A 20,625-nucleotide genomic window follows, 5' to 3' on the forward strand; every position below is an offset into this window, starting at 1 on the left:
AAAAGGTCTTGAATTTTCGTGGCTCATACACGACTTGGCTCTTTGGATGGCCCGATGTGAAGCTCACGTTCAAGACATTGCGACGTCATTCTGGCTGGAATTGGCTTGAATCTTCTTCATCTTCGCCTATTGAATGTCCAACAACATTAGGCCCGAGCTGCGCTTCCAATTAATATTCGCATGATCAAATGGTTAACGCATTTAGCCGGAGTGAAAAAAAAACCAACAAGACATCGAGCCGCTTCGCAAACCGGCTCACATTAAATTCGCATTTACGCGTTTGCCTTTGTGTAACTGATCGAGGTTTTCCCTCCCTGATTTTCCCCCTCGCAATCCTTGTCTGGAACCGAGGATACCGTGGCCTGTGGGAAAGTGGGCCTTAATTGACATCACGAGGCGTTTAAATTGCCGCCTGACCCCTCTAAAAAAAATAGAAAAGAGTTAAACAACTTGTGGCCTCAGTTAATTATGTATTTATTTTAGTATTTTTCCATCATTTTCAGTTTTTGCTCATTCTTTTGCTTCGGATAAACACTTAAAAATTTTGAATTTGCATTGTCACAACTTTGCCATCTGCAATCTGCATGCCGGTATATATGTGGGGTTTTTTTATTCTTGTATTAAATTTCTTTAGTTATGGGCTAGGCTGGTTGAGTACGATTTTTGTCTATATATAGTTTAATAAAATTGATTTATTTCCGTGTGCGCGTGTCTATGGCATAACAAACTGCTGCCCAGAGAAAGTTGGATTAAGATGAGTTCTTTATTTGTAATAATCTTCGATTTTGTATTGAGTAGGTAGGTACTTAATGGAATCTGTTGTACCACAAGCAGGCTAACATTTAAAGCGTTCGCATACATCGATAGAGAAGGGTCGAGAAAACGCCTCGTTTTGGTCTAAATCCAAAGACAAAGGTAGTATTCTACGTACTTATGTAAATCAAGTCAAAATGAAAGCTATAACAACGAGGCCTGGCCTCAAACAAAAAACACATTTTACAATCGAATAAATGCAAATACACGTGTGGTTGGTTTGATTAATGCTTACGTAACAACTAAGGGACTAGTTAAAAGTTATTTTTAAAATTCGTAAAATATTCTCAAAAGTATACTTTAAATGCGGCTGACTCGTCACATCGATGCAGTCAATTAATTCATTTATACCATTTTGTAAGCAACATGCTGCTTATAACTTGATGCGTTGTCTGTCCTTTGATTTCATTCGATTCGATTCGCTTACATATTCAATTAAAAATTATATAACAACACGCATACATATCAATATTAGAGTTAGTCATATGTATATATGTATAATATATAGTAAATGTGATTAGCCAATAGGTTATAGATCTTCATGAATGCGGGATATGATTTTGCATTGCTCTTTCTGTGTCAATTTAATTATTTGCCTCTAGCATTCAACATTAATAAAATTGTTTAATAAGCCAATATCTTTTTCAATTTGCTCGCTCGTACGCCAAACGTGATTTTCCATTCTATTATATGTTAAAATTTGCTAAAACATTTTCATTTACTATTGTTTTATATCGTTTATCTTTTATACCACATAAATGCAATATCTCAATATGTTTTTTGTTTTTTTTTTTTTTGAATCGGGATGCAATTGTTACCCCTGCAAAATCTTCTAGTGATGTTTCTTCTTTGCAAAATTATCTATTATTAAAGTCAATTGGAAAGGAAAGCTTTCTGTTAAACTTGGAAGTTGTGAAGCTCTAATAAAGTCTTCATTCTTTTTTTTTGTATTTGGTGCATTTCTCTTAATTGGAAAAAAATTGTGCCTTTTGTTGATTGTGAGTCTTTTTTGTTCGTTTCGTTTGTAGTTTGTTCTTTGGCCATTTGAATAGTTAAATAATTCGAAAAAACCCCCCTTTCCCGCTCGTATAAAAGTCAAATGCGCAAGGACTACAAACTACTAGTTGCCTTACAAAAATTCCCTCTAACTACAACTTGAACAGAGCCCCATAGTTTGTGAGGCAAAATAGTTTGGCGCATAGGCTGCGACTTCGACTGTGACTGCGACCGTGACTGTGACTGCGACTGAGACTGTGACTGAGACTGTGACCTGGCCTGTGTGGTGCCGATGATGTCGGCGGTGGTTGCTTTCCTGGGGCCAGGTCCTGGCTCTATTTCCCGCCACAATACTCGCCCTGCAGCATTCCATTGTCCAGGAGCAGTGCTGGCGTGGTCGTGATTCCATCGCGCAGTGCCAGTTGATAGGCCACCTCGAAGGCCTGTCCCAGTGTCAGGATGATCTCGCTGGCCAGGTCCTGCAAAAGGGTTTATCATTAAGATGTCTACCTTCCTCGGCATTCATCCTTCAATACTCACAGTGCTTTCGGCCAGGAAAACGTGGCAGTAGTGCAGATCCTGCTCCTTGGTTATGTAGGCAAAGTGCCTCAGGTCCTCCGAGTCCTGGCAAGCGCAATTGATGTTCTGAATCTCGTGCTCGCAAATGGTGCGCTGTAATGTACCAACTCTTATAAAGGCTTCCCCAAATTACATTAGCATTGCAAATCACTCACCTTACTGCTCACGTCCTTGAACTCCACGCCACGGTGACAAATTGCCAGCGAGAGTGGTGACCCCGATTTGACCTCGCCATCAGCTGAGGTCTTCAGCTTTTGTATGGACTTCTTGGTGGACTCTGTGCCACGTAGTTCTTTCACAACCGTTGAGCCGAGGTACTGAAAAATAATTAAAGAAGGTTTAGGTTAAATTGTAATGTAAGGGTAGCCAGTTGTGAACCGTAGGATCTACAATCGTTTGTCAACTTACTTGAACCTCGTAATTGATGTGCTCGTTGAGCAAAGTCTGCGCCGAGTGGCGCCATTCGGTGGTCCTAAGATTGGCCGGCAGACCCAGCAGTAGCTCCGAAGGAGCCCGTATTTGCAGAGCGGCTGTCTTTCGCGCTGGTGGAGCCGGCGGTGGTGGAGCGGGTCTTGATGGTATGGAAAACAGCTGGCTTAGAGAAAGGTGTTTCCAAAATAGAGAGATCATATCATCTTACCGACTCTTGCGATAGCCAGTGATCGAGTTACGATGATTTACGGGATTTGCGGGTATCCGGGGTGGAGCCTCCCGGGCAGTTCCATTGCCATTCGTTGCCAGTTGATTGGTTTCATTGTTCTCGCCCAGCGGCGTTTTTTGCGACTTGGAGTCACTGTCGCGCATCTGGCGGATATAGGCCAGCGATTGCAGGATGCGTCTCCGGTGGCCCAGCTTGTTGATTTCCAGCACCGTTTGGAGCTCCACATCCCACACTCCGCACACGCTCTCAATGGTGTTGTAGAGATGCTTACTACAAGATATTGTAAACAGGAAAACCTTTGAAGTGGGGGCATGGATGTATTTATAGTGAATACCCACTTGAAAAACTCCAGGTACTCCGGCAGGGCAATGGTGTTGAGCCACTGCTGTAGGGTGGCCACACCCATTTGCTTGTTCTCCTGCTGCGTCTTGACTGGCACCTGTGGTTGGAATTCTGCCGGCGGTAGACTCTGTACGAAGCGCAGGAGTTTGGGGGCATCTCGTTCGGGAATGTGGAGTAGCGGAATATCGGGCTCTTCAAAGACATTGTGCTGGAAAAGAAACCATTATCAATTAGCTCATCTTACAACCAAATAAGTTCTAGTCAAGGCTCTTACCACAAACTTGTAGTTATCATAGCCATTCTCGAACAGTATCCGCTCCAGATGAAGTAATCCTGCTGCGCGGAGACGTGTGGCCAATTCCCTTCGCTCGTTGGGCACCTCCATGTCCTCAAAGTCCAGTTCGATGTCGTGGGTTGGTGTAATGCTGGTGTTGAGGATGCCGCTGCCAAAGTTCTCGATAATCTCAGAGATCTTCTTGCGCGCCTCTTCCGCATTAAAGGGACTGAGGAGATTTATGGAATTCCTTGCTGCCGAGTGACCACTTCCTGGGGATTTTGCTGGCGATTTACCTGGCGACTTGGCTGGAGATTTGTTGGAGGATTTGCTCGGTGACTTGGAAGGTGATCGTGGAGGTTTGATTACTACATCGCTTGAGGAATTCCCATTGGCCTCCAGCGATTGATTGGTTGGCGTTGTTGGCGGTTTGGCGAACTTTTTTTCCGGAATCGCTGGCTTGGTGGGAATGGGAGGACGCACTCTTGGTAAAGTTTGTTGCGGCTTGCTCTCCTCCTGGATTTTTAACTTCACCTCGGGCTGCTCTTTGAGCTGATGGGAGGCTCCTTTCAACAGACCGGCAAAGGGTACATCGCTAACAAACTCCTCCACATAGTCCGTGGAATGGGATAGACTGTGATCCGAGCACGAAATGCTGGAGCTTAACGATCCGGAGGATGGTGCCGGACAGCGGGGTACCACCGTAACCGTATCATCGTAATCATAACCAGGAGTACTCAGCGTGGGCAGCAGTTTCGAAGGTGATGAGCCCGTTTCGATCATGAGTTGCTGGGCTGCTTGGAGCTGGAGCAGAGCCGACCTGCGCTTGTACTCCTGGCTGAGTGGCCTGATCCTCTCGTGGATTGTCCGCTCCGCCTGGCTGGAGCTCGGCGGCGGATGATCCGGCGTGGGTGGCTGCTTGTAGTGGGTCGGGCTACTGGGTATCTGCTGCTTGGCCTCGCAATTCTCGTCACCACCGTTGGATTTTGCTGCCCCATTTGCACCACTGCAATATTTGGAAATACTGCTTTAGTACCCGTTTTATACTAATAACCATAGTTAACACCTACCTGCTGTTTCGATTCCGTTTAAGTTTTCGATTGGGATTATACGACTTGAGAGTAGCACTTTCGGCTGATTTGAGGAGCTCCTTGGACAGCTTGGTGGTTGAACTTCGAGGAGCTGGAATAGGTCGCTTCATTGAGTTGGTAGCCGGGGAATCTCCACTAGAATTGGGCACACTCGTCTCGCTATTCAGTTCCGAGCTGCTGCACTGACGGTCCAACATGTCATCTGTAAAAGGAAGGTATCAGATCCATCCGACTCGAAATCCTCTCCAGAACATACTGCTTGAACTCAGGCTCATTCCGCCGGCGATGGCGGATCTTGTGCTCTGCCTGGCACTTGCATAAAGACGATCATTCCGTTGGCGCTCCCTCAATTGAGTCTCATCGAAACTCATACCGCCAACACTTCCATGGCTCTGATGGGAGTAGGGACTTTCGCTGGCCGGCTGGCGGCGTACCTGGTTTAGACCATGTCCATGACCATGACTCTGACTTTGGCTCTGACTGGATGGGGAGCTATAGCTAAACTGCTGGCCAGGTCCTGCGTGAGTTGGCGAAACAGAGAGGTTGCGCCTTGGTGGCTTCTTTGGAGGACCAGCCGGTGCAAATGTGCTCATATGCATGGGTTGGCCAAGGCCACCAGTGGAGCAGCGGGATCGAGGCGAAACCGAGGCCGGCTCAAAGCTGCTCAGCGATGAGGAGGGACTCACACTGTAGCCACCACCCATTTCACTAGGAATTGCATATAAAAATATATAGAAATTTGTATTAAGATAGAATCCTACTTACTTCTGATTATGCAGAGGGGAGTGTGCGTTGAGATCCTGGTAGAAGCGATCCTCCGGCTGGAGGGCACTGTCCAAGGACTTGCCTCCGTTGTAGGGTCCACCGTTTCCGGCACTCAGCCGCTGTTTACTGTATCCGGATTGCTGCATGGAGTGCGAATGATTCAGCAAGTGATTGTTGGAGTTGAAATGGTAGTGATTGCTAAGTGGAGGCTGTTGTTGCGAATGGTGCTTGTTTTGGCCACGTCCGGAATTTGGTGGTCCAGAGTGTTGCCTGTAGATCACCTCGTCGCCCTCATCTGTATCCATTTGGTTACGGAAGTCTGTGGGAAAGTGAAGAGATATATTACTTGATGCAACCATAATGAATATCTATATATACACATGCAATCTTATGTGATGACTTCCAAGAAAACAAACAACAAAAGACCTGTCGCTATCTGCATTGCATTGTATAATTACTTAGGTATAAATCAGGTCAGCTTTGCTTATTAATACATAGTATTAGTGCACTTATATGAAGTGAACACCATCATTCGGTCGATTAATTCATATAGAACTTTTACTAGAATAAAACCATGGCGTAAGAAAAACCATGAAAATTACGCATACGTACTGTTGATCACAGCCACAATGTGTTTGGTGACATGCGGTGGAAATTCGCGCAGAATGTCCAGGGCAGTGCGTCCTTCATTGTCTGTGGCATTCAAATTGATGCCAGCTTTCAGTAGTGTCCTGACCACATTCTCCTTGCCACACAGAGCTGCTTCATGCAGAGCAGTTCCCGAAGGAGTTAGCAAATTTACGCTAACTCCGGCGGACAATAGGACCTCCACCACGCTTTTGTGCCCATTGCGACTGGCCAAATGCAGACAGGTGTGCGGAAAGATGGCTCTACTCGGCGATGCTGGCGACGATGGTGATGGTGTGCCCCGTTCCAAGGCCTCGTTACCCAGATGTGCTATCAATTCCGGATGGGCACGTATAAGCATTTGAACCGCCTGCAGTCGGCCATATTGTGCGGCCAAATCCAGCGGGGTTTCTCCCCGGGAATTTCGCATGTTGGGATCGGCATCGTGATGCAACAGCAGGGCAAGTGCTCCCGTGTGACCATGTTGGGCCGCACAATGCAGTGGTGTCTCCTGCTCTATTGTCTGCAGATTGGCACTGGCCGGTCGATACGGATGCGTCAGCAGGAGCCGCACAATCTCCGTTTCTCCAGCCCAGGCGGCCAAGTGGAGTGGCGAGGATCCCCGGGAGTCCGGCAAATTTGGCGAGGCCTCGTGTGCCAGCAACAGACGCACTATATCCTCATGGCCATTCAGGCAGGCATGATGCAGGGCGGAGTAGCCACCACTGTCCTGGACATTCACTCCGGTGCCACGACGCAGACTGGCCAGCGGTCCTGCCCTTTTCGCCTTCTGGGTGAGCACCTTCTCGATGTGCGAGATATTTCCATTGCGCGCCGCCTCCAGGAACTCCTGATCCTTGCCCATTGTTAAAAAGAATCTGAAACAAGAAACAATATTCACATTAATAATATAAATCCAAACATATCTTTTATATTTTTATTAAAATTTTATAAAACCAACAGTTGAAATATGATTTGCTTTGATGATAATAACTCCCGACAAGAAACACATCCTTTCAACTTGCAGGACAATGTTTTCTTCCTGTGTGCTAATGGGTTTCCATTAATGGACTTCCCTGCACTTCTAATCGCTAAAAGACAAGACCCAACCTCTTGGTAGGGGACTTGTCTGTCTGCCTGTCCTGAGTTGATTTGCTGCAAATGAATTATGACTGTCAAGTGTGCTTCATTAAAACGCCTACGGCTTTGTGGCTTCGCAGGCCTTTGCGGGTCGCCTTTTCTCCTCTTAGCCCTAATGACTTTTAGCCCGTCTTTCCATTTAAGCCTACCACCCAACCACCCATTCACGCGCAGCTCTCAATCGACGGAGGGCTTGCCATTAAAAAAATTGCACAATAGGGATGGAGCAGGATGGTGGGTGGTGTGAAGTGGGTGGTCTGCTGGAGGGATTGGAAGTCGGAGGCTGTCGAGTGGAGCTTTGGCTCCTGATGAAGTGCTTCTCACGCGCTGGAATATCTTCGAGTATCTTTGATATGTACGTGACACATTTCACATTGCATCTGTGAGATGCAGATAAAGCCAGTAATGTCTGCTCACAATGTGACAGTGGAAAGCAAATAAATGGAATTTCATAAATTCTTAATATATGCTATGAAATAAAATAAATTCCCAGCCATTACTCAATTTTAATACTTTCCTGCAACCATTGAAATATTACCTCATGTAAAGCTAAATAGTAAATATTTTTCCATAGTCACCATTCAAGTGTTTACTAATTATAGCTATTTCCGTTGGTTTACAGTTTTTGCAGCGTGTGAAATGTGAGATACAGATACGAATCAGTCACTTGTTGAATGATCCAATGACGGGGTAAATATTGCGCAGAATTACTCAATATTATGCCCATAGTCCCGACTTTAAGGACTCGCCATATAACGTGATAAAGCACGGTAGAAGCGCCCAAAAGCGGTCTGCATTCCACTTTTGAATGCCTCAATGAGATAAATACACGACGGCAACAGATAATCACCTGCTTACACACACTCCCACAGCGGTTTTACACACACTCACACTGCTGCACACACCGTTTATCATACTACATACTATGAAATTCGACAAAAGGTAGGTTAGGCACATCCTTGGGCTTGGGGATTGGAGTCCTCGTCCAGAGAGAGTTTACGAGAGAGCGCGCGAGAGAGTTGCCAGGAGTGCGCCTGCTCTGCCGCGCCCACCACCAACTACACCCGCATACCCGCCCCCGCATATATCCTTAGCCCCCCAGAGTCCTTATCCCAAAGTCCCAAATGCCCTGCCCTCCTCCGCACCCCACAAGCTATTCATAATTTTTCGCTGGCAAAACTCTGAGGCGTGTCAGCAGCAAGGATAATAGCAAGGGGGAAGTAAGGGGGTTTATTACTGGGGATGCGTTTAGGCCAGGCCCAAAGAAAGGCAAACGGAAATTGAGGCGCATTATAAACGGCTTGACACCAGCCAACCAGACGGAACCACAACAAAACAGAAGGCAACATTGCCAATTGGCAGCAGAGATTGTGCAGTTCCTAAGCCATAATTGGGTCAAAGGATGTTGACCCTAGGCAAAGTTGGCCCAAAGCCCAGCGCTGCCACTTCTGATGACTGAAAAAAGAAAACCCAGTTGTCTGGCAAATCACACTTTCCGTCTTTCAGTTTAGTTTACCTTTCCCATATGCACATTCCCATTTCGTAGTTAGCATTTCACCTACGGTGCACCTAAAAGGCGTGTACTTCCCCCCATATATACACACATATACACACACATTTTCGCTTTTACCTTTTCGCTTAGTTTATACGGGATGTCGTAGATGGCAGACTCAATAAACGTATATATAGCACTTCCGTTGGTGGGCGGACTTTCTTCGTTGATTGAATAAAACTCATTTGATTCCGCTGCGATTTATGTACTCGAACACTCGCAGACGCGCACATCTTCTCTAGCACATTTTTCTTTCGGGGATTTCAGTTTCCGTCTGCGCTATATCTTCTCGTCTCGTCTACGATTTTTCCGATTCCCGATTCCGATTCCGAATTTTTCTCAGCTCCGCCCGTCAGCGACTCTCGCATGCGACTGACGCTGAAACTGAGTTCGAGGCCCCGGGGTCTGCGTTAGTTCCGTAAAATAATTTCCAGATACCACTTGGCACTTGGAACTTGGCACTTGGAACTCGGAGCTGCGAACACACTCTCTCTCTCCGGCGTGCGCCGTGCACTTTGCTCTTGTGCAGCACACGGTATCGCAGTATCACAGTATCCGACGAAAGTTTTTCACCGACTTTGAGACTTCTTTTTTTTTTTGTTTTTCTCTGTTTATGAGCTGGGCGCACCACAATACAATTTCAGCGCTTTCACTTGATTGTTTTGGCCACTCACAACACAATGCGGGCGAATGAGCGGAGAAAATTCGTTGAATTCGTCTATAGGGCAGAAATTTCTCTCTAACTGAGAGAGTGCTGATTGGTGAGAACAAATATACCTATTTGTTTGTTGTTTATCGGGGGCGAGAAGATACGCTTTTGTTTACGTATCTTCATGTGCGAAACCGAAAGACGCACAGTCAGATGAAATTTAGATACACTCGTATGTGCACGGATATATTTGTTGACGGAGAGCGGAGTGTATTATAAATAGTTGCAATCACTTGGCGGGGAATGCAGCCCATAGGGGAACACGCCTTTAAATAAATACCCGCGGATTGAGTTACCGATCGACTCGATCAGCTGATTAATGATCTGTGCGAGGAATGCATCCGACAAATGGGCTCGTGGATCTGGTTTATATCTTTGGCAGATCTCGGGGCGCCGCAATTAGGAGTATTTAACGATGTGTAAACAGAAGCGATTAGATAAACTTATCTTGAAGAACTAGCTAAAAAACTTATACAAATATTTATCTTTTCTTAACATTTATATTTACTCACTTAAATATTCGCGAATGTGGTCAAAGTAAATGTATCTTAGTAAAATTTAAGCTTATTACGGTCGTTAAATTTTTGATATATGGCTAGTTTTGCTATTTTATGCCTTTGTGTTAAAATGCTTATTATATAACCAATATAATATTAAATTTGTATTGTTGTATTGTGAAACAATAGTTTGTTCTCTTATGATAGTTATTAGTTTATTTGAATTCACCGCAATTCGTATTTTACATAATTGAATGAGCAAATAAACTATTTAATTGGCCGACCCAGTGCAATTTGAACACTTTCCTCCACGGAAATGTGACCAGTTCCCACAGTTACTAGCTCATATTTCGCAGTCACCACAAGTTTCCCAAACTCGACTAAAAAATTTCTCACGTAGTCGTTTCCCGGCTATACAGCAAACAGCAGAGAATAAACACGATTGTAACTACTCATGTAGTAAACAAAATATGAGTAACTTTTTGTGGAACCCCTTTCTCTGGCGCCCTTCAGCCCACCATCACTATCACTGGTTTGTTGTTACTGAGCTTTCGCTGGCACTTCGCTCGCTCTCCGGATATTACGCATGCGCCCTGTTGAGCTTTCTTATCACACCTTTGTTTTGGGTTAAAGCTTCAGTTGGCGTTCGGCTGACCAAAGCTTTGTCCATCAGCTGTTTTGATAAGAGCAGTTAACACCTTGTTGCCCGTTTTGATTTGAAATGAGTGATAATAATGAGCTGCAGTGTGAACTACTTTTAAGTGAGTTCTTGTTTTTTTTCTCAGTAACCAGACACCTCCACATATCATTTTCGTTTTAACGAGTAAAATTCTTTATCTGTTCTTATTACCTGTTTAAATAGAGATACCTCATTAACCCCTCAGTTGACCGTTGCTCTCGAGTTCGTTGTGCAACGACTGTGGGACATGAGTTATGGCTATATATAGCTGCATATATGTGGCTCGCCCCGACTGCCAACGTGACTCACTTGGTCAGCCCCGAAAAACCTCAGCATTCGGTGGGCGGACACATGCGGCGAGTTGTTGTGGCATGCCACATTCGCACACTGGCAAACAAACCCAGCCGCAAACAAATAAAATAGACAGACGGCCAACACCTACGACTGCGCTGCAACGACCCACCGCATGAGTTTTCATACTCAATTGCCGCAAATGCCACAAATATGTGTAATTGACTTGAAAATGCGCCAAGCAAATCAATCCGCACACAGTCGGTCCGCCAACTGCCCCAAGTCCCTCCCCCCCTCTTCCATCCAGCGACCATTTTCGACCTCAAGTGCAGCGCGTGAACTCATTCTCATTCGCTGGCCAGCAGAGTGAGCCACGCTTCAAACAAATGGCACTGAGAAAAATAAATTTTTAATATATATTTTTCAATTTCCTTCAACATAGAAATATTAACACGATGTTCAAAGCCTATGGGCTTTAAATTTTAAGCTAGTTAAAAACGAGGAAAATGAGTTATAGGAACAGGAAAAACTAAACTAAGTGGTTTACTTCAATGCTTTTGCATCGATTTTAATACATTTTTTCCAGTGTATATCAGCTTAGGTCAGCTTGGCTTGCTTGCTGTGTGATTGATGAATGTTGCATATTTTGGACGCCGTTGGCTGCCACCATTGTGTGGCATTAATGAGACACCGGCCATTTGTTTTGCCATTTTTTAGCCATTGCTTGCTGACAATGAAACCGAACTTTGGTTGCCTTACAAATTGTGAACTGATCTGAACTGTTCCGCCCCCCGCACTTTGCATATATATTAATACCCCTCGTTGCCAGCGATCATTTCAATTGTGGAAATCGTAAAGTTTTATGGATATTGTAACACATCGAGTTCGTAGCAATTAGAGGCGCATTATGTGGGCTTCGAATAAGTTCGGATCTTAGGATTTAGTGTCTGCGATAGAAGAGCCGAGTAGTGCCAGGCTTTAGCGGAACTGTATATTACCATAAATAATTGTCAACGCCAGCCGAGAAACGTCAACTGATATACTGTCATGCCCTGATCTCGGTTTGGCGTTTGGGTTCGGTCTGTGCATTTGGCCCGGTATTCATTTCAGCTAACTGCACACTTAAAAGGCCCCAAGCCGCCAAACCGATCTGCGATGACTACGCCGCACCCTGACGTCACTTTTGGGTGGGTGCAGCAGTGCGGCAGTGGAGTAGTGCAACAGCGCAGCAGCCACAACTGGTGCAGCATCAACTGCAACAACTTATGACTACATGTTGCATTGCTCATAATAAAGTCATTAGAATGTACGAGCATCGAGCGTTTTTTAAGGCGTTAATGGTTTAGTTCCGCTGCATTGAGTATGCGACTTGTGGTCCCTCAACTTCCGCATAGAACAAATTGGTTGGAAATTGGGCATTAGCCATGCACTTATGTGTATACACACAACGCTAATCGGGAATACGAGTATCTTTGCTGGGGTGGGGCCAGAAAAATGTAACAATTTATTAATGCACTTAGAGGCATAAATTGCTTAACTTTGCCATTTAAAGTAATTCATGAGACCGATTTGATTAGGAGTGTTTTAGTGTAAATTCTTAAAATTACAAAAGGCAGGCTGATCTATGACTATGACTTATGACTATGTAAAGTAAAACCCATAGTCATTACATGTGTAATGCTCAACATGCTTATATTTTTTGTATATGAACTCATGCACAGACTTACAAATTAGTAATCGTACGGCTCATCCTCTGGCATCGGTTCTGTGACATCGTCATCGGCATAATAGTCCGGTTCGGAGACGGTTTTTTTCACTGGAACCACATAGCAAGTGTTTCGACAGTGGTTAACGGTAGGAAAACGATTGGGATTCCCCCCGCAGCCACTATAGAGAAATTCTGAGCATCGATTGGTTACAATGTTGTAGCCATATACTACGATTTTTTTTTTGCAGGGTCCATAGCGGGTTAGGAACATGCATTTTTCTGCAAAATGAATGATATAATATTTGTGTAATCGGAAAATATCTGGCCTACCTTGGCGTACCTTGTAGCTTCCGAACTTTGTTATATGTCGTATATCGGTCTCTAGCAGTTTAACCTTTCCAAATACTTTGGTTGTGCAGAAAAATGCCCAAAGGAGGGTGAAGTAGATAAGATTGAACCGCATGGCTTGAAACTTACATTCGAAATGCATTTTCGATAAGAGAATTAATACTAATGCCTCCATCAGCGCATCGAATTCGATTTTAATGCCAAACTAAACGAGTCACTTGATAGTTTACCAACCGTAAAATAAGGGTAGTTAAATAGGGAAGGGTATTTTCTAGTCCCTTATAAGATTTGTTGTGTTCTGAAAACAGGACGACTCACTTAATTGCCTTCTAATCAAAACTAATTAACCACTTAAGGCCATAAAATGCATTGTGAAACATTAATTATTTTCAGTGCATGGGCTGTACATGAGGCGCTTCTTCTGATTGGAAACTAATTTCGTTCTCACAGAACGTCAGCCCCAAAATGATGACGCTGAACCGAGGTGAACCGAGCCGAACTGATTGAAGTGCAGCTCAAATTGAAAGATTGAGTGCCCGGGCCGTCCAGTCTGTTTGTCAGTCCGTCCTCGTGTCCAGGTGTCCATTGCTCCATCTGTCCATTTGGTTGGATGGCAAAGGGGCAAAAGGAGCACTCAGTCCGCCTGTGTCAGTCAGTCAGTCAGCCTGGTGGCAGACAAAATGTTGCTAACGATGCTGCTGACTTTGGGCCAACTCTACTCTTTGGGCTATCTCGTGTCATTGTCGCACGACTCACGACGGTGATAAATAATCATCAGTCAGTCAGCGGAGCAGTCAAGTGCTCCATGGCTCCTGCTTTTCTTCCGTTCGGGCTCTCTAATTAAGCTCGCCAGCAATTGCACGTACTTGTAAGTGCATAAAGGGTAACGGGATATGGTATAAGCTATATGGTATAAGGTATATGTATGAATCCCTAAGACGTGGCCGTGCCCATCGATTTGCGATTACTATATGTATGTATGTACTTGCCCACTGGTTATTATCGCCATCGGTTGGAACGATGCTGTTTTTGGGTAGCTGCAAAGCGGCACCGACTGATAGCACAACTTGGCAATGACATTTCAATGCATTTATGATGTTTATCTTGCGGCGAGGAGACGTCGGGTGAAGTTAGGAGCAGTACCTAGTACCACAGATACCATGCCAATTGTCAAGTAGCAAGGATAGAAAGGGGGGCAAGAGCTCTCCTTCGCTGCACTGATTTAGATAAATTGCGCACGTTTTCTAAGGCAGGGCCGGGTTTTCGAGTTCGTTGTTGTTATCAAAACAACTTCATCAACGACTCATTGATCTTGCGGTCAGGTTCATTTCGTATATATTTTCCGTTGGCCAGCTTAATTGGCCCAAAACGGTGATGGCCATTTGATAGAGGCCACCATAAGCAGTTTTTAATTAGGATCGACTGAGTTTCGAGATCCGGCCGGCCCCTCTAACAAAGGATGCCGATGGAGCAGCAGCAGCAGCTGCAAAAAAGAAGAAAAAGCCTAGGAAATCCACGCTCATAACTCACTCAACTGGCTTTGATTTATTTGGGGCATGGCCGAATTAGCATACAATTAGAGCAAATGCGCGGCGGCTTATGCAATTTATGAAATATTTATGCGCCGGCTCAGGGATATTTCCCTAGGATTATGCAAATTGCTTTGCGGCAACAATGTAACTATGGTTTCTTTGCATTAAAATTATCCGTAAGCCAAGTCTTTGATGGCCACATAAATATATAGTTTTTCCTTTTGCGTTCGTTTTTCCTTATTTTCCTATTTTCTGCTATTTATCTATTATTATTATTGTGTTTTTTTTTTTTTTTTTGGGAAAGTTTACTGCTACACAGCGGGCATTTTGGTGACCGTTAAATGCCATTAACCAGACGATGCCGCGGCATTGGCAGTGGCATTGTTGTTGAACGCTTGCCGCTCGGCGGCAGCCGCTTGCCGCAAGAAAATGAAGCAGGTGCGCAATTGTCAATTTTCCTGCTTGCTGGCCAACGAGGGATGGGGAGCGAGTGCGAGCGAGACGGCGGCAGCCGCAACAAAGAAAACAATCAATGCGATGGAAAACTAAATATATATGGGTTATACAACGAATATGACATACTCTTGCTTTATTTCTTATACTTAAGCTATATCCTTGTTAAAAAAAAGAGACACACCAAAACTTGTACCACATCATCAATGTTTTTATTTTATTTATGTTAGTTATTAAACCAAAATTTATCATTATCATATTTTAGAGACACCTGTGCAGCAAACTGAAGCTCATCCCAGATATACCCCATCCACTGCCTAGGGTATTTGGCCAACTTGGTTTGTCTCATTTTTTTTGTTGTATATTTTCCACACAGTTTTTCCTTTTATCAGTTGCATATCGGTTGACGCAGACATAGTAAGTAGCTTTTGTTGCTGCATTTTCCTGTTGCTGCTGCTGGTGGCGCGGCAGCCGGCTGTGATTATTATGATTGTCCAGTGAAGCATGGAGGATGGCAACTTGGCTACGTTGTGGAGCTATCGAGCTATGGAGCTATGTCGATGGGGTAGCCGGCTTTGGGGTATTGCCATGATTTATGGCCTTTTCCTTGAGAGCCGCCAGCCAGCTAGGCAGCGAAGGAGAGAGCGAGAGATCTGATGCTTGGCGCTTGTTCTACGATCTGTTGCTGGGAGATATATCTCTATATAGCTCGGTTCACATGTGTCCGAGATATGCTGGCCAATAATAATAATAATAATAATTTGCTTGATTTATGATTCGGTTTTGTGACACCAATTTGGCATGTGCCCCCCAGACCGAGGCGATGTCACCTCAGGGGATGCAGATTCATCGGCAAAAAAAAGCTGGCCAAGTGCGGCTTTTCCTTTTGTCTGCAAGCTGCAAGCTTAAGAGATCTATGAGAAATTGGCCATACTTAAGCTGTCATTGGTGTGATATCCCATCTGCGGCAATCTGGTTAATTATGGACAAATTCTTTCATTATAAATATTGGTAAAAAATAGCGCGCTTAAGTCGCCGCTTATCGTCAGCTTTCTATGTCAACATTTCAGGGGGGATCTCGAAAACGAGCAAAAAGCAAAACGCACATACGTATGCCATAAAAATATCAAATATAATTGCGTGTGTCGTGCCACTTGAGAAGCTGTCGCGGTTCCTAAGCGCTTTTTCACAATGCTCGTTATCGCAATGTCACCGATAAATTCCAATTCCCCAGCCCGTAATTTATGTTGACGCAGTCTTATGACGCAAATCGCAAAATGTTAACATCTAATGGAGCGGCTTGGATGGGGTTTTCTGGAGCTCCTTAGCCTGCGGCCGACCAAAATCGACAAATCTATTCGGTTCCCATTGCCTGGCATTGGCATTAGGCATTGGACTCGACTAATTTCCGCTGCATGCTAATTAAAAATGCCTTTGGCAACTCGCTTGCCACATGACTCCGGGCAATTTGCACGGCCACCGCATCGATGGCGGTGCTCCATCTACAAGGAGAACCGGAGACAAGTGGCTGCACTGAGAGAAATCTGTAAGGTAAGTTAAGCTGTCTCCGTTTGCCCCCAAGAAGTCTGCTGCATAAATTCTAAAAGCACTTGGGTATCCAAATGACTTGAAGGCTTGTGACACTTTGCTTTTGCTATTTATGTTACAGCCGCGTTGAAAGTGATCTGGTTTTGTTTCTCTGAGTGGGCTGGATTCTAGGAAGGCACATGCTCTGGAGCTGTCCCCAGGCACAGACCATTTCGTTATGGTTTAAATGAGCAATTTAACAAGCAGACAGCACCGGCTGCCCTGCCACATAATGCGGCAAATGCTCCACGTTGCTGCTGTTGCTGCTGCTGCTGCAGCTCCATGTGGAGTAAGAGATCAAAGATAGAAATCTCGGCAAGAAGCGGCAGACAGTGGCAGGCTGGCTGGGCTGGCGGCTCCATCGGTTAGGGTTATTGCTTGTTGTTGTCGTCGACTTAATAGCGGCGCTTGCCCCTTGTTGCCGCTGCTATTTTGCTATTGCTATTGCTGTGCTGCACTTGAAATTGAATCTGAAGGAAAATCGTGCACATTCTGAGGCGACACCGAGATGCGGAAACGGCAGCACAACAAGCACAGAAGCCGTTAGTTAAACTGCTGCTGCCGCTGCTGAAGCTGCCGGCGGAAAACGGCCAGCGTCCAAAGCTGCAGCTGCAATCCCGATTCAGATGCAGTTGCAGTTGCAGTTGCAATATGCTCCCTTCGACCACCGCCTGGCTGTCATAAAAGCTGGCCTGTATATTTTTGAGGCATATTAATTATTTCCATTTTTTTTTTTTTGGCTCCTTCCATCTCGTTTTTGGTTTTGTTGCGGCCTTTTGTTGTCGCTGTTGTCGATGCTGTTGCCGCCGTGTTGCTGGTGTTGTTGCTCGTGAGGATGTGCTTGGGCTGGGCCCGCAGCTGCCCGCCAGCGATTTTTGACAGAGATTTTCTGTTGTTTTTGCTTTTGCTTTTCCTGCTGGCCCGGAATCGTGGTTTCGGCCATAGAGCAAAAAGCCCGGCCAGCCAGCGCACCAGCAATGAAATTTTTTCGTACATGTTATTGTCCATGTCCCAGGTTGAGATCCGCTGTTGTTGCCATGGCTTTGGCAAAAGCCAAAGCAAATCCACCGCCACCCATGGCGGGTTCAATCGGGTTTCGTTACAGTTTTACTATAAGCTCTATATTGCTGATCCGCTCTGCACAGGAAAAAATAATGTATTGATATTTGCCGAATATATTGTAATATGACGAACACTTAGTCCACGTGACGTATTCAATTTGAAAGAAACATAAACGAACTATAAAAAAGTATAGACATTTGCATGTAAATATATTTCCGTATTTTTTTAATGAAGCCTATTTAAGTTTTTTTTAAGTGCAGAGGAGGAGAAGGGTTGGGTACGGTCTGTCTAGTTGTCTTTTAGCGTTTGGCATTTTCAATTTCATGTTTTGTGGCCGCTGCTGTTGCCGTTGCCGTTCGTATTGCTGGATTTCTTTGAAGCACGATAAGCATTTCTCTTGAATTCGCTTCGTTGAGGGCGTGTGCGACCAACAAAATAAAATCCAGCAAAACAAAAAAAAAACCCAAAAAAACCAAACGAAAAAATCACAGTTACATCAAATTGTTAATTCGTTTCATTTTGCACTGCCTACGAATCGGCGACTCCAGCATCTTGGCCACTCTTATAGCCGGCTACCGTTGCTCCAAGCCAAAAAAAAAAGGAAAAAAGCAAATCAACTGGCGCTGAGGTCAATTGAAATAGTGCAGAAAATCAATTGACAACGTTTTCTGTCGCTGTTGCCCCTTGTTGTTCAAACTATTTCCCCAACTTGTTGCCACCGAATTCGTTCTGGCCTGGATTAAAAAAAAAAAAACAAAAAAAAACCGAAAGCATTTCAATTGTCGCATTAACGATGGTCGATCTATTAGCCAGCATCTGACAAGAGGATTGGAAGGGAAAAGTACACGAATCACGCCCACATCTTGCTCTATTTATAAAGTGGAGTAAATGCACTTGACAATTATGCATGTCACTTAAATGACTTCCTGAATACTCTGTCTTTAGTATGTCAAATTCATGATCATTTATTGTGATACGTAACGAATTTTTCTATCTATTTTTCTATTTAACTATTTTTCTGATCACGTTGGTTAAGATCCCTTTGCAACCTTTAGTAAAATTGATAACCGACTGGATCAAGAGTAATTTCACTAGAAAACCGACAAAGAAATCTAATCCTCTGATCTGCCAGCACTTCGTGTCACCACATCCATCGGAAGTCGAAGAGATCCGATAACCTAGTCAAATTAAATGCAGAAGATACACACATGCAAATTCAATTAATTTCGCCGAAGCCATTAACATTCTGATCGGTTGCAGCTGATAAAATAAACTTTCAGCATCGTCGGGATATTGCCGCGCTCAATCAGTCAGGTTGGGTCTGGGATTTTCTTCTTGTTGAAGATTCCGCTTTTCCCATGGCCAAAACCCAGTCTGCCCAGCCCGCCCACTCTTGCCACCGTTTTGGCCATGAAAGCTGCAGCCGTGGAGGTTATTGTTTTATTTATTTTTTTTGCTGTTTTCCTCCTGCCATTGACTAAATTATGAGCGAGTAAATTTTGCCGCTGACTAAATGGGAGCCGGCAGATGTGCCACGAATTTTTCTCATAAACAAGGCAAGCGTGTGTGTGTATGCGCAAGAGAGAAATTTGCCAAGGAAAGCGAGGCCGTATAGCTGATGGCCAAAACCACCAGCGAACGAAAAAACCAACGAACGAGCGAACGAAGACACCAAGCCAAGCCAACCACCCATCACCCACCCACAGACTGTTTTAATTAAGCCGCCATGCAAATGAGCTGCAACTGGTTTTCTGGCCAGGATGGTAGATGCCTCCAGATAGGTGGGAGTGGGAAGTGGGAGGCAGGTGGCGGCCTGGTAGTCGGTAGGATGCAGGTTGGGGGCGTCTCTAGATCGGACGCGGCTGTGCGATTAATTGCGCTGAAATTGGCGCGGAATTTCCATGCAAATGCGGGACAAGTGAAAGCCACAGCCGGTGGCTTCTTTATATCCCCCTCTTTTGGATAATAACGATCGGCTGGGATCGGCTCCTACTCCTCCTCCTCCTCGTCCTCCTCCTCATCCCAATCACCATATCCATATCCATCTATCTCTGCGTTGGCAGGGCCCCATTCGGGACCCAGCAGTTCAGTAAACAATCAATAGCACAACGGGAACACCACAACCGCCATCTGCGACACTTTGCCAAACAAGTTCCACAACAAGATGTGGGGAGTGCACTGAAAAAAATAGCTAGGACCAAAAAGGATATATTTGTGAATAAATATGAAATCCATGAATATGTCAAGTCCTCATTATTTATAAGAGAAATTTCCAATTCAACAATAAACCAATCTCCCAGAAATTTCACTTTACATCGTAATTATTATTAATTTATTATTATTATTTAATTAATGCAAGTTGCATTTATTCCCCTCAGTGCTTCATAAGTGACTGGGCTAGTCAACGCTCTTCTGTTGGCTGGCGAACGCGTTAGATTAATTTCCAAAGGCTGTCATTAAAATTCCAGCGCAATGCAATTTATATGCCACACACATGCCAATGCGGCTTAGGCCAAGTCTCGGGCATCAGGCAATTTTTAATAAAAACAGCTTCATATTTATGATATCAGAATATGGCCGAGAAAAACGGGCTCGGAGACAGAGTCTTTTGGGCCAGACCACGCGCCGCTCGTTAGCGGTATGCATGAATGCGGATGGGGGATGGGGGGTTGTGGATACCTGGGTATCAGGCTATCGGGGTATATAGAAGTTGGCGACTCCAGGAGACAACATCATCATCATCGGCGGACCGACCGCCACTCCGTGGGCTGTTGAAATTTGCATGACAAACTCAAACTCATCCATCAATCACGCAGCCAAACTCCAGTTCGAGTGCGGCTTACATTTTTGTTTGCCATTGCAGTTAGCAGCTGCTGCAAACTCGTTAGGTCCACACAATTTCACTTTTAATTACACATA

At 44.7% G+C, this 20,625-nt stretch overlaps 2 protein-coding genes across 2 annotated transcripts; both read right to left on the reverse strand.

Annotated features, from left to right (window-relative positions):
- Positions 1-457: 457 nt before the first annotated feature.
- Positions 458-9,514, reverse strand: LOC6729230 (ankyrin repeat and SAM domain-containing protein 1A). Its single transcript, XM_016174875.3, has 12 exons — positions 8,919-9,514; positions 6,134-7,026; positions 5,522-5,840; positions 5,013-5,464; positions 4,736-4,958; positions 3,666-4,671; positions 3,388-3,599; positions 3,029-3,319; positions 2,797-2,959; positions 2,544-2,705; positions 2,350-2,481; positions 458-2,288 (listed from the first exon to the last, which is right to left on the reverse strand). The coding sequence occupies exons 2-12, from the start codon at positions 7,011-7,013 to the stop codon at positions 2,145-2,147; spliced, it is 3,984 nt and encodes a 1,327-aa protein (XP_016035881.1). The 5' UTR covers positions 7,014-7,026; positions 8,919-9,514; the 3' UTR covers positions 458-2,144.
- Positions 9,515-12,682: 3,168 nt separating this feature from the next.
- LOC6729231 (tissue factor pathway inhibitor) lies at positions 12,683-13,219 on the reverse strand. The gene is made up of 2 exons (XM_016174874.2): positions 13,055-13,219; positions 12,683-13,003 (listed from the first exon to the last, which is right to left on the reverse strand). Exons 1-2 carry the CDS (start codon positions 13,212-13,214, stop codon positions 12,747-12,749), a joined length of 417 nt encoding a protein of 138 aa, XP_016035882.1. The 5' UTR covers positions 13,215-13,219; the 3' UTR covers positions 12,683-12,746.
- Between the last annotated feature and the right edge of the window lie 7,406 nt (positions 13,220-20,625).

The sequence above is a fragment of the Drosophila simulans genome, chromosome 3R, assembly GCF_016746395.2.
Source record: "Drosophila simulans strain w501 chromosome 3R, Prin_Dsim_3.1, whole genome shotgun sequence".
In the NCBI taxonomy this organism is placed as follows: Eukaryota; Metazoa; Arthropoda; class Insecta; order Diptera; family Drosophilidae; genus Drosophila; species Drosophila simulans.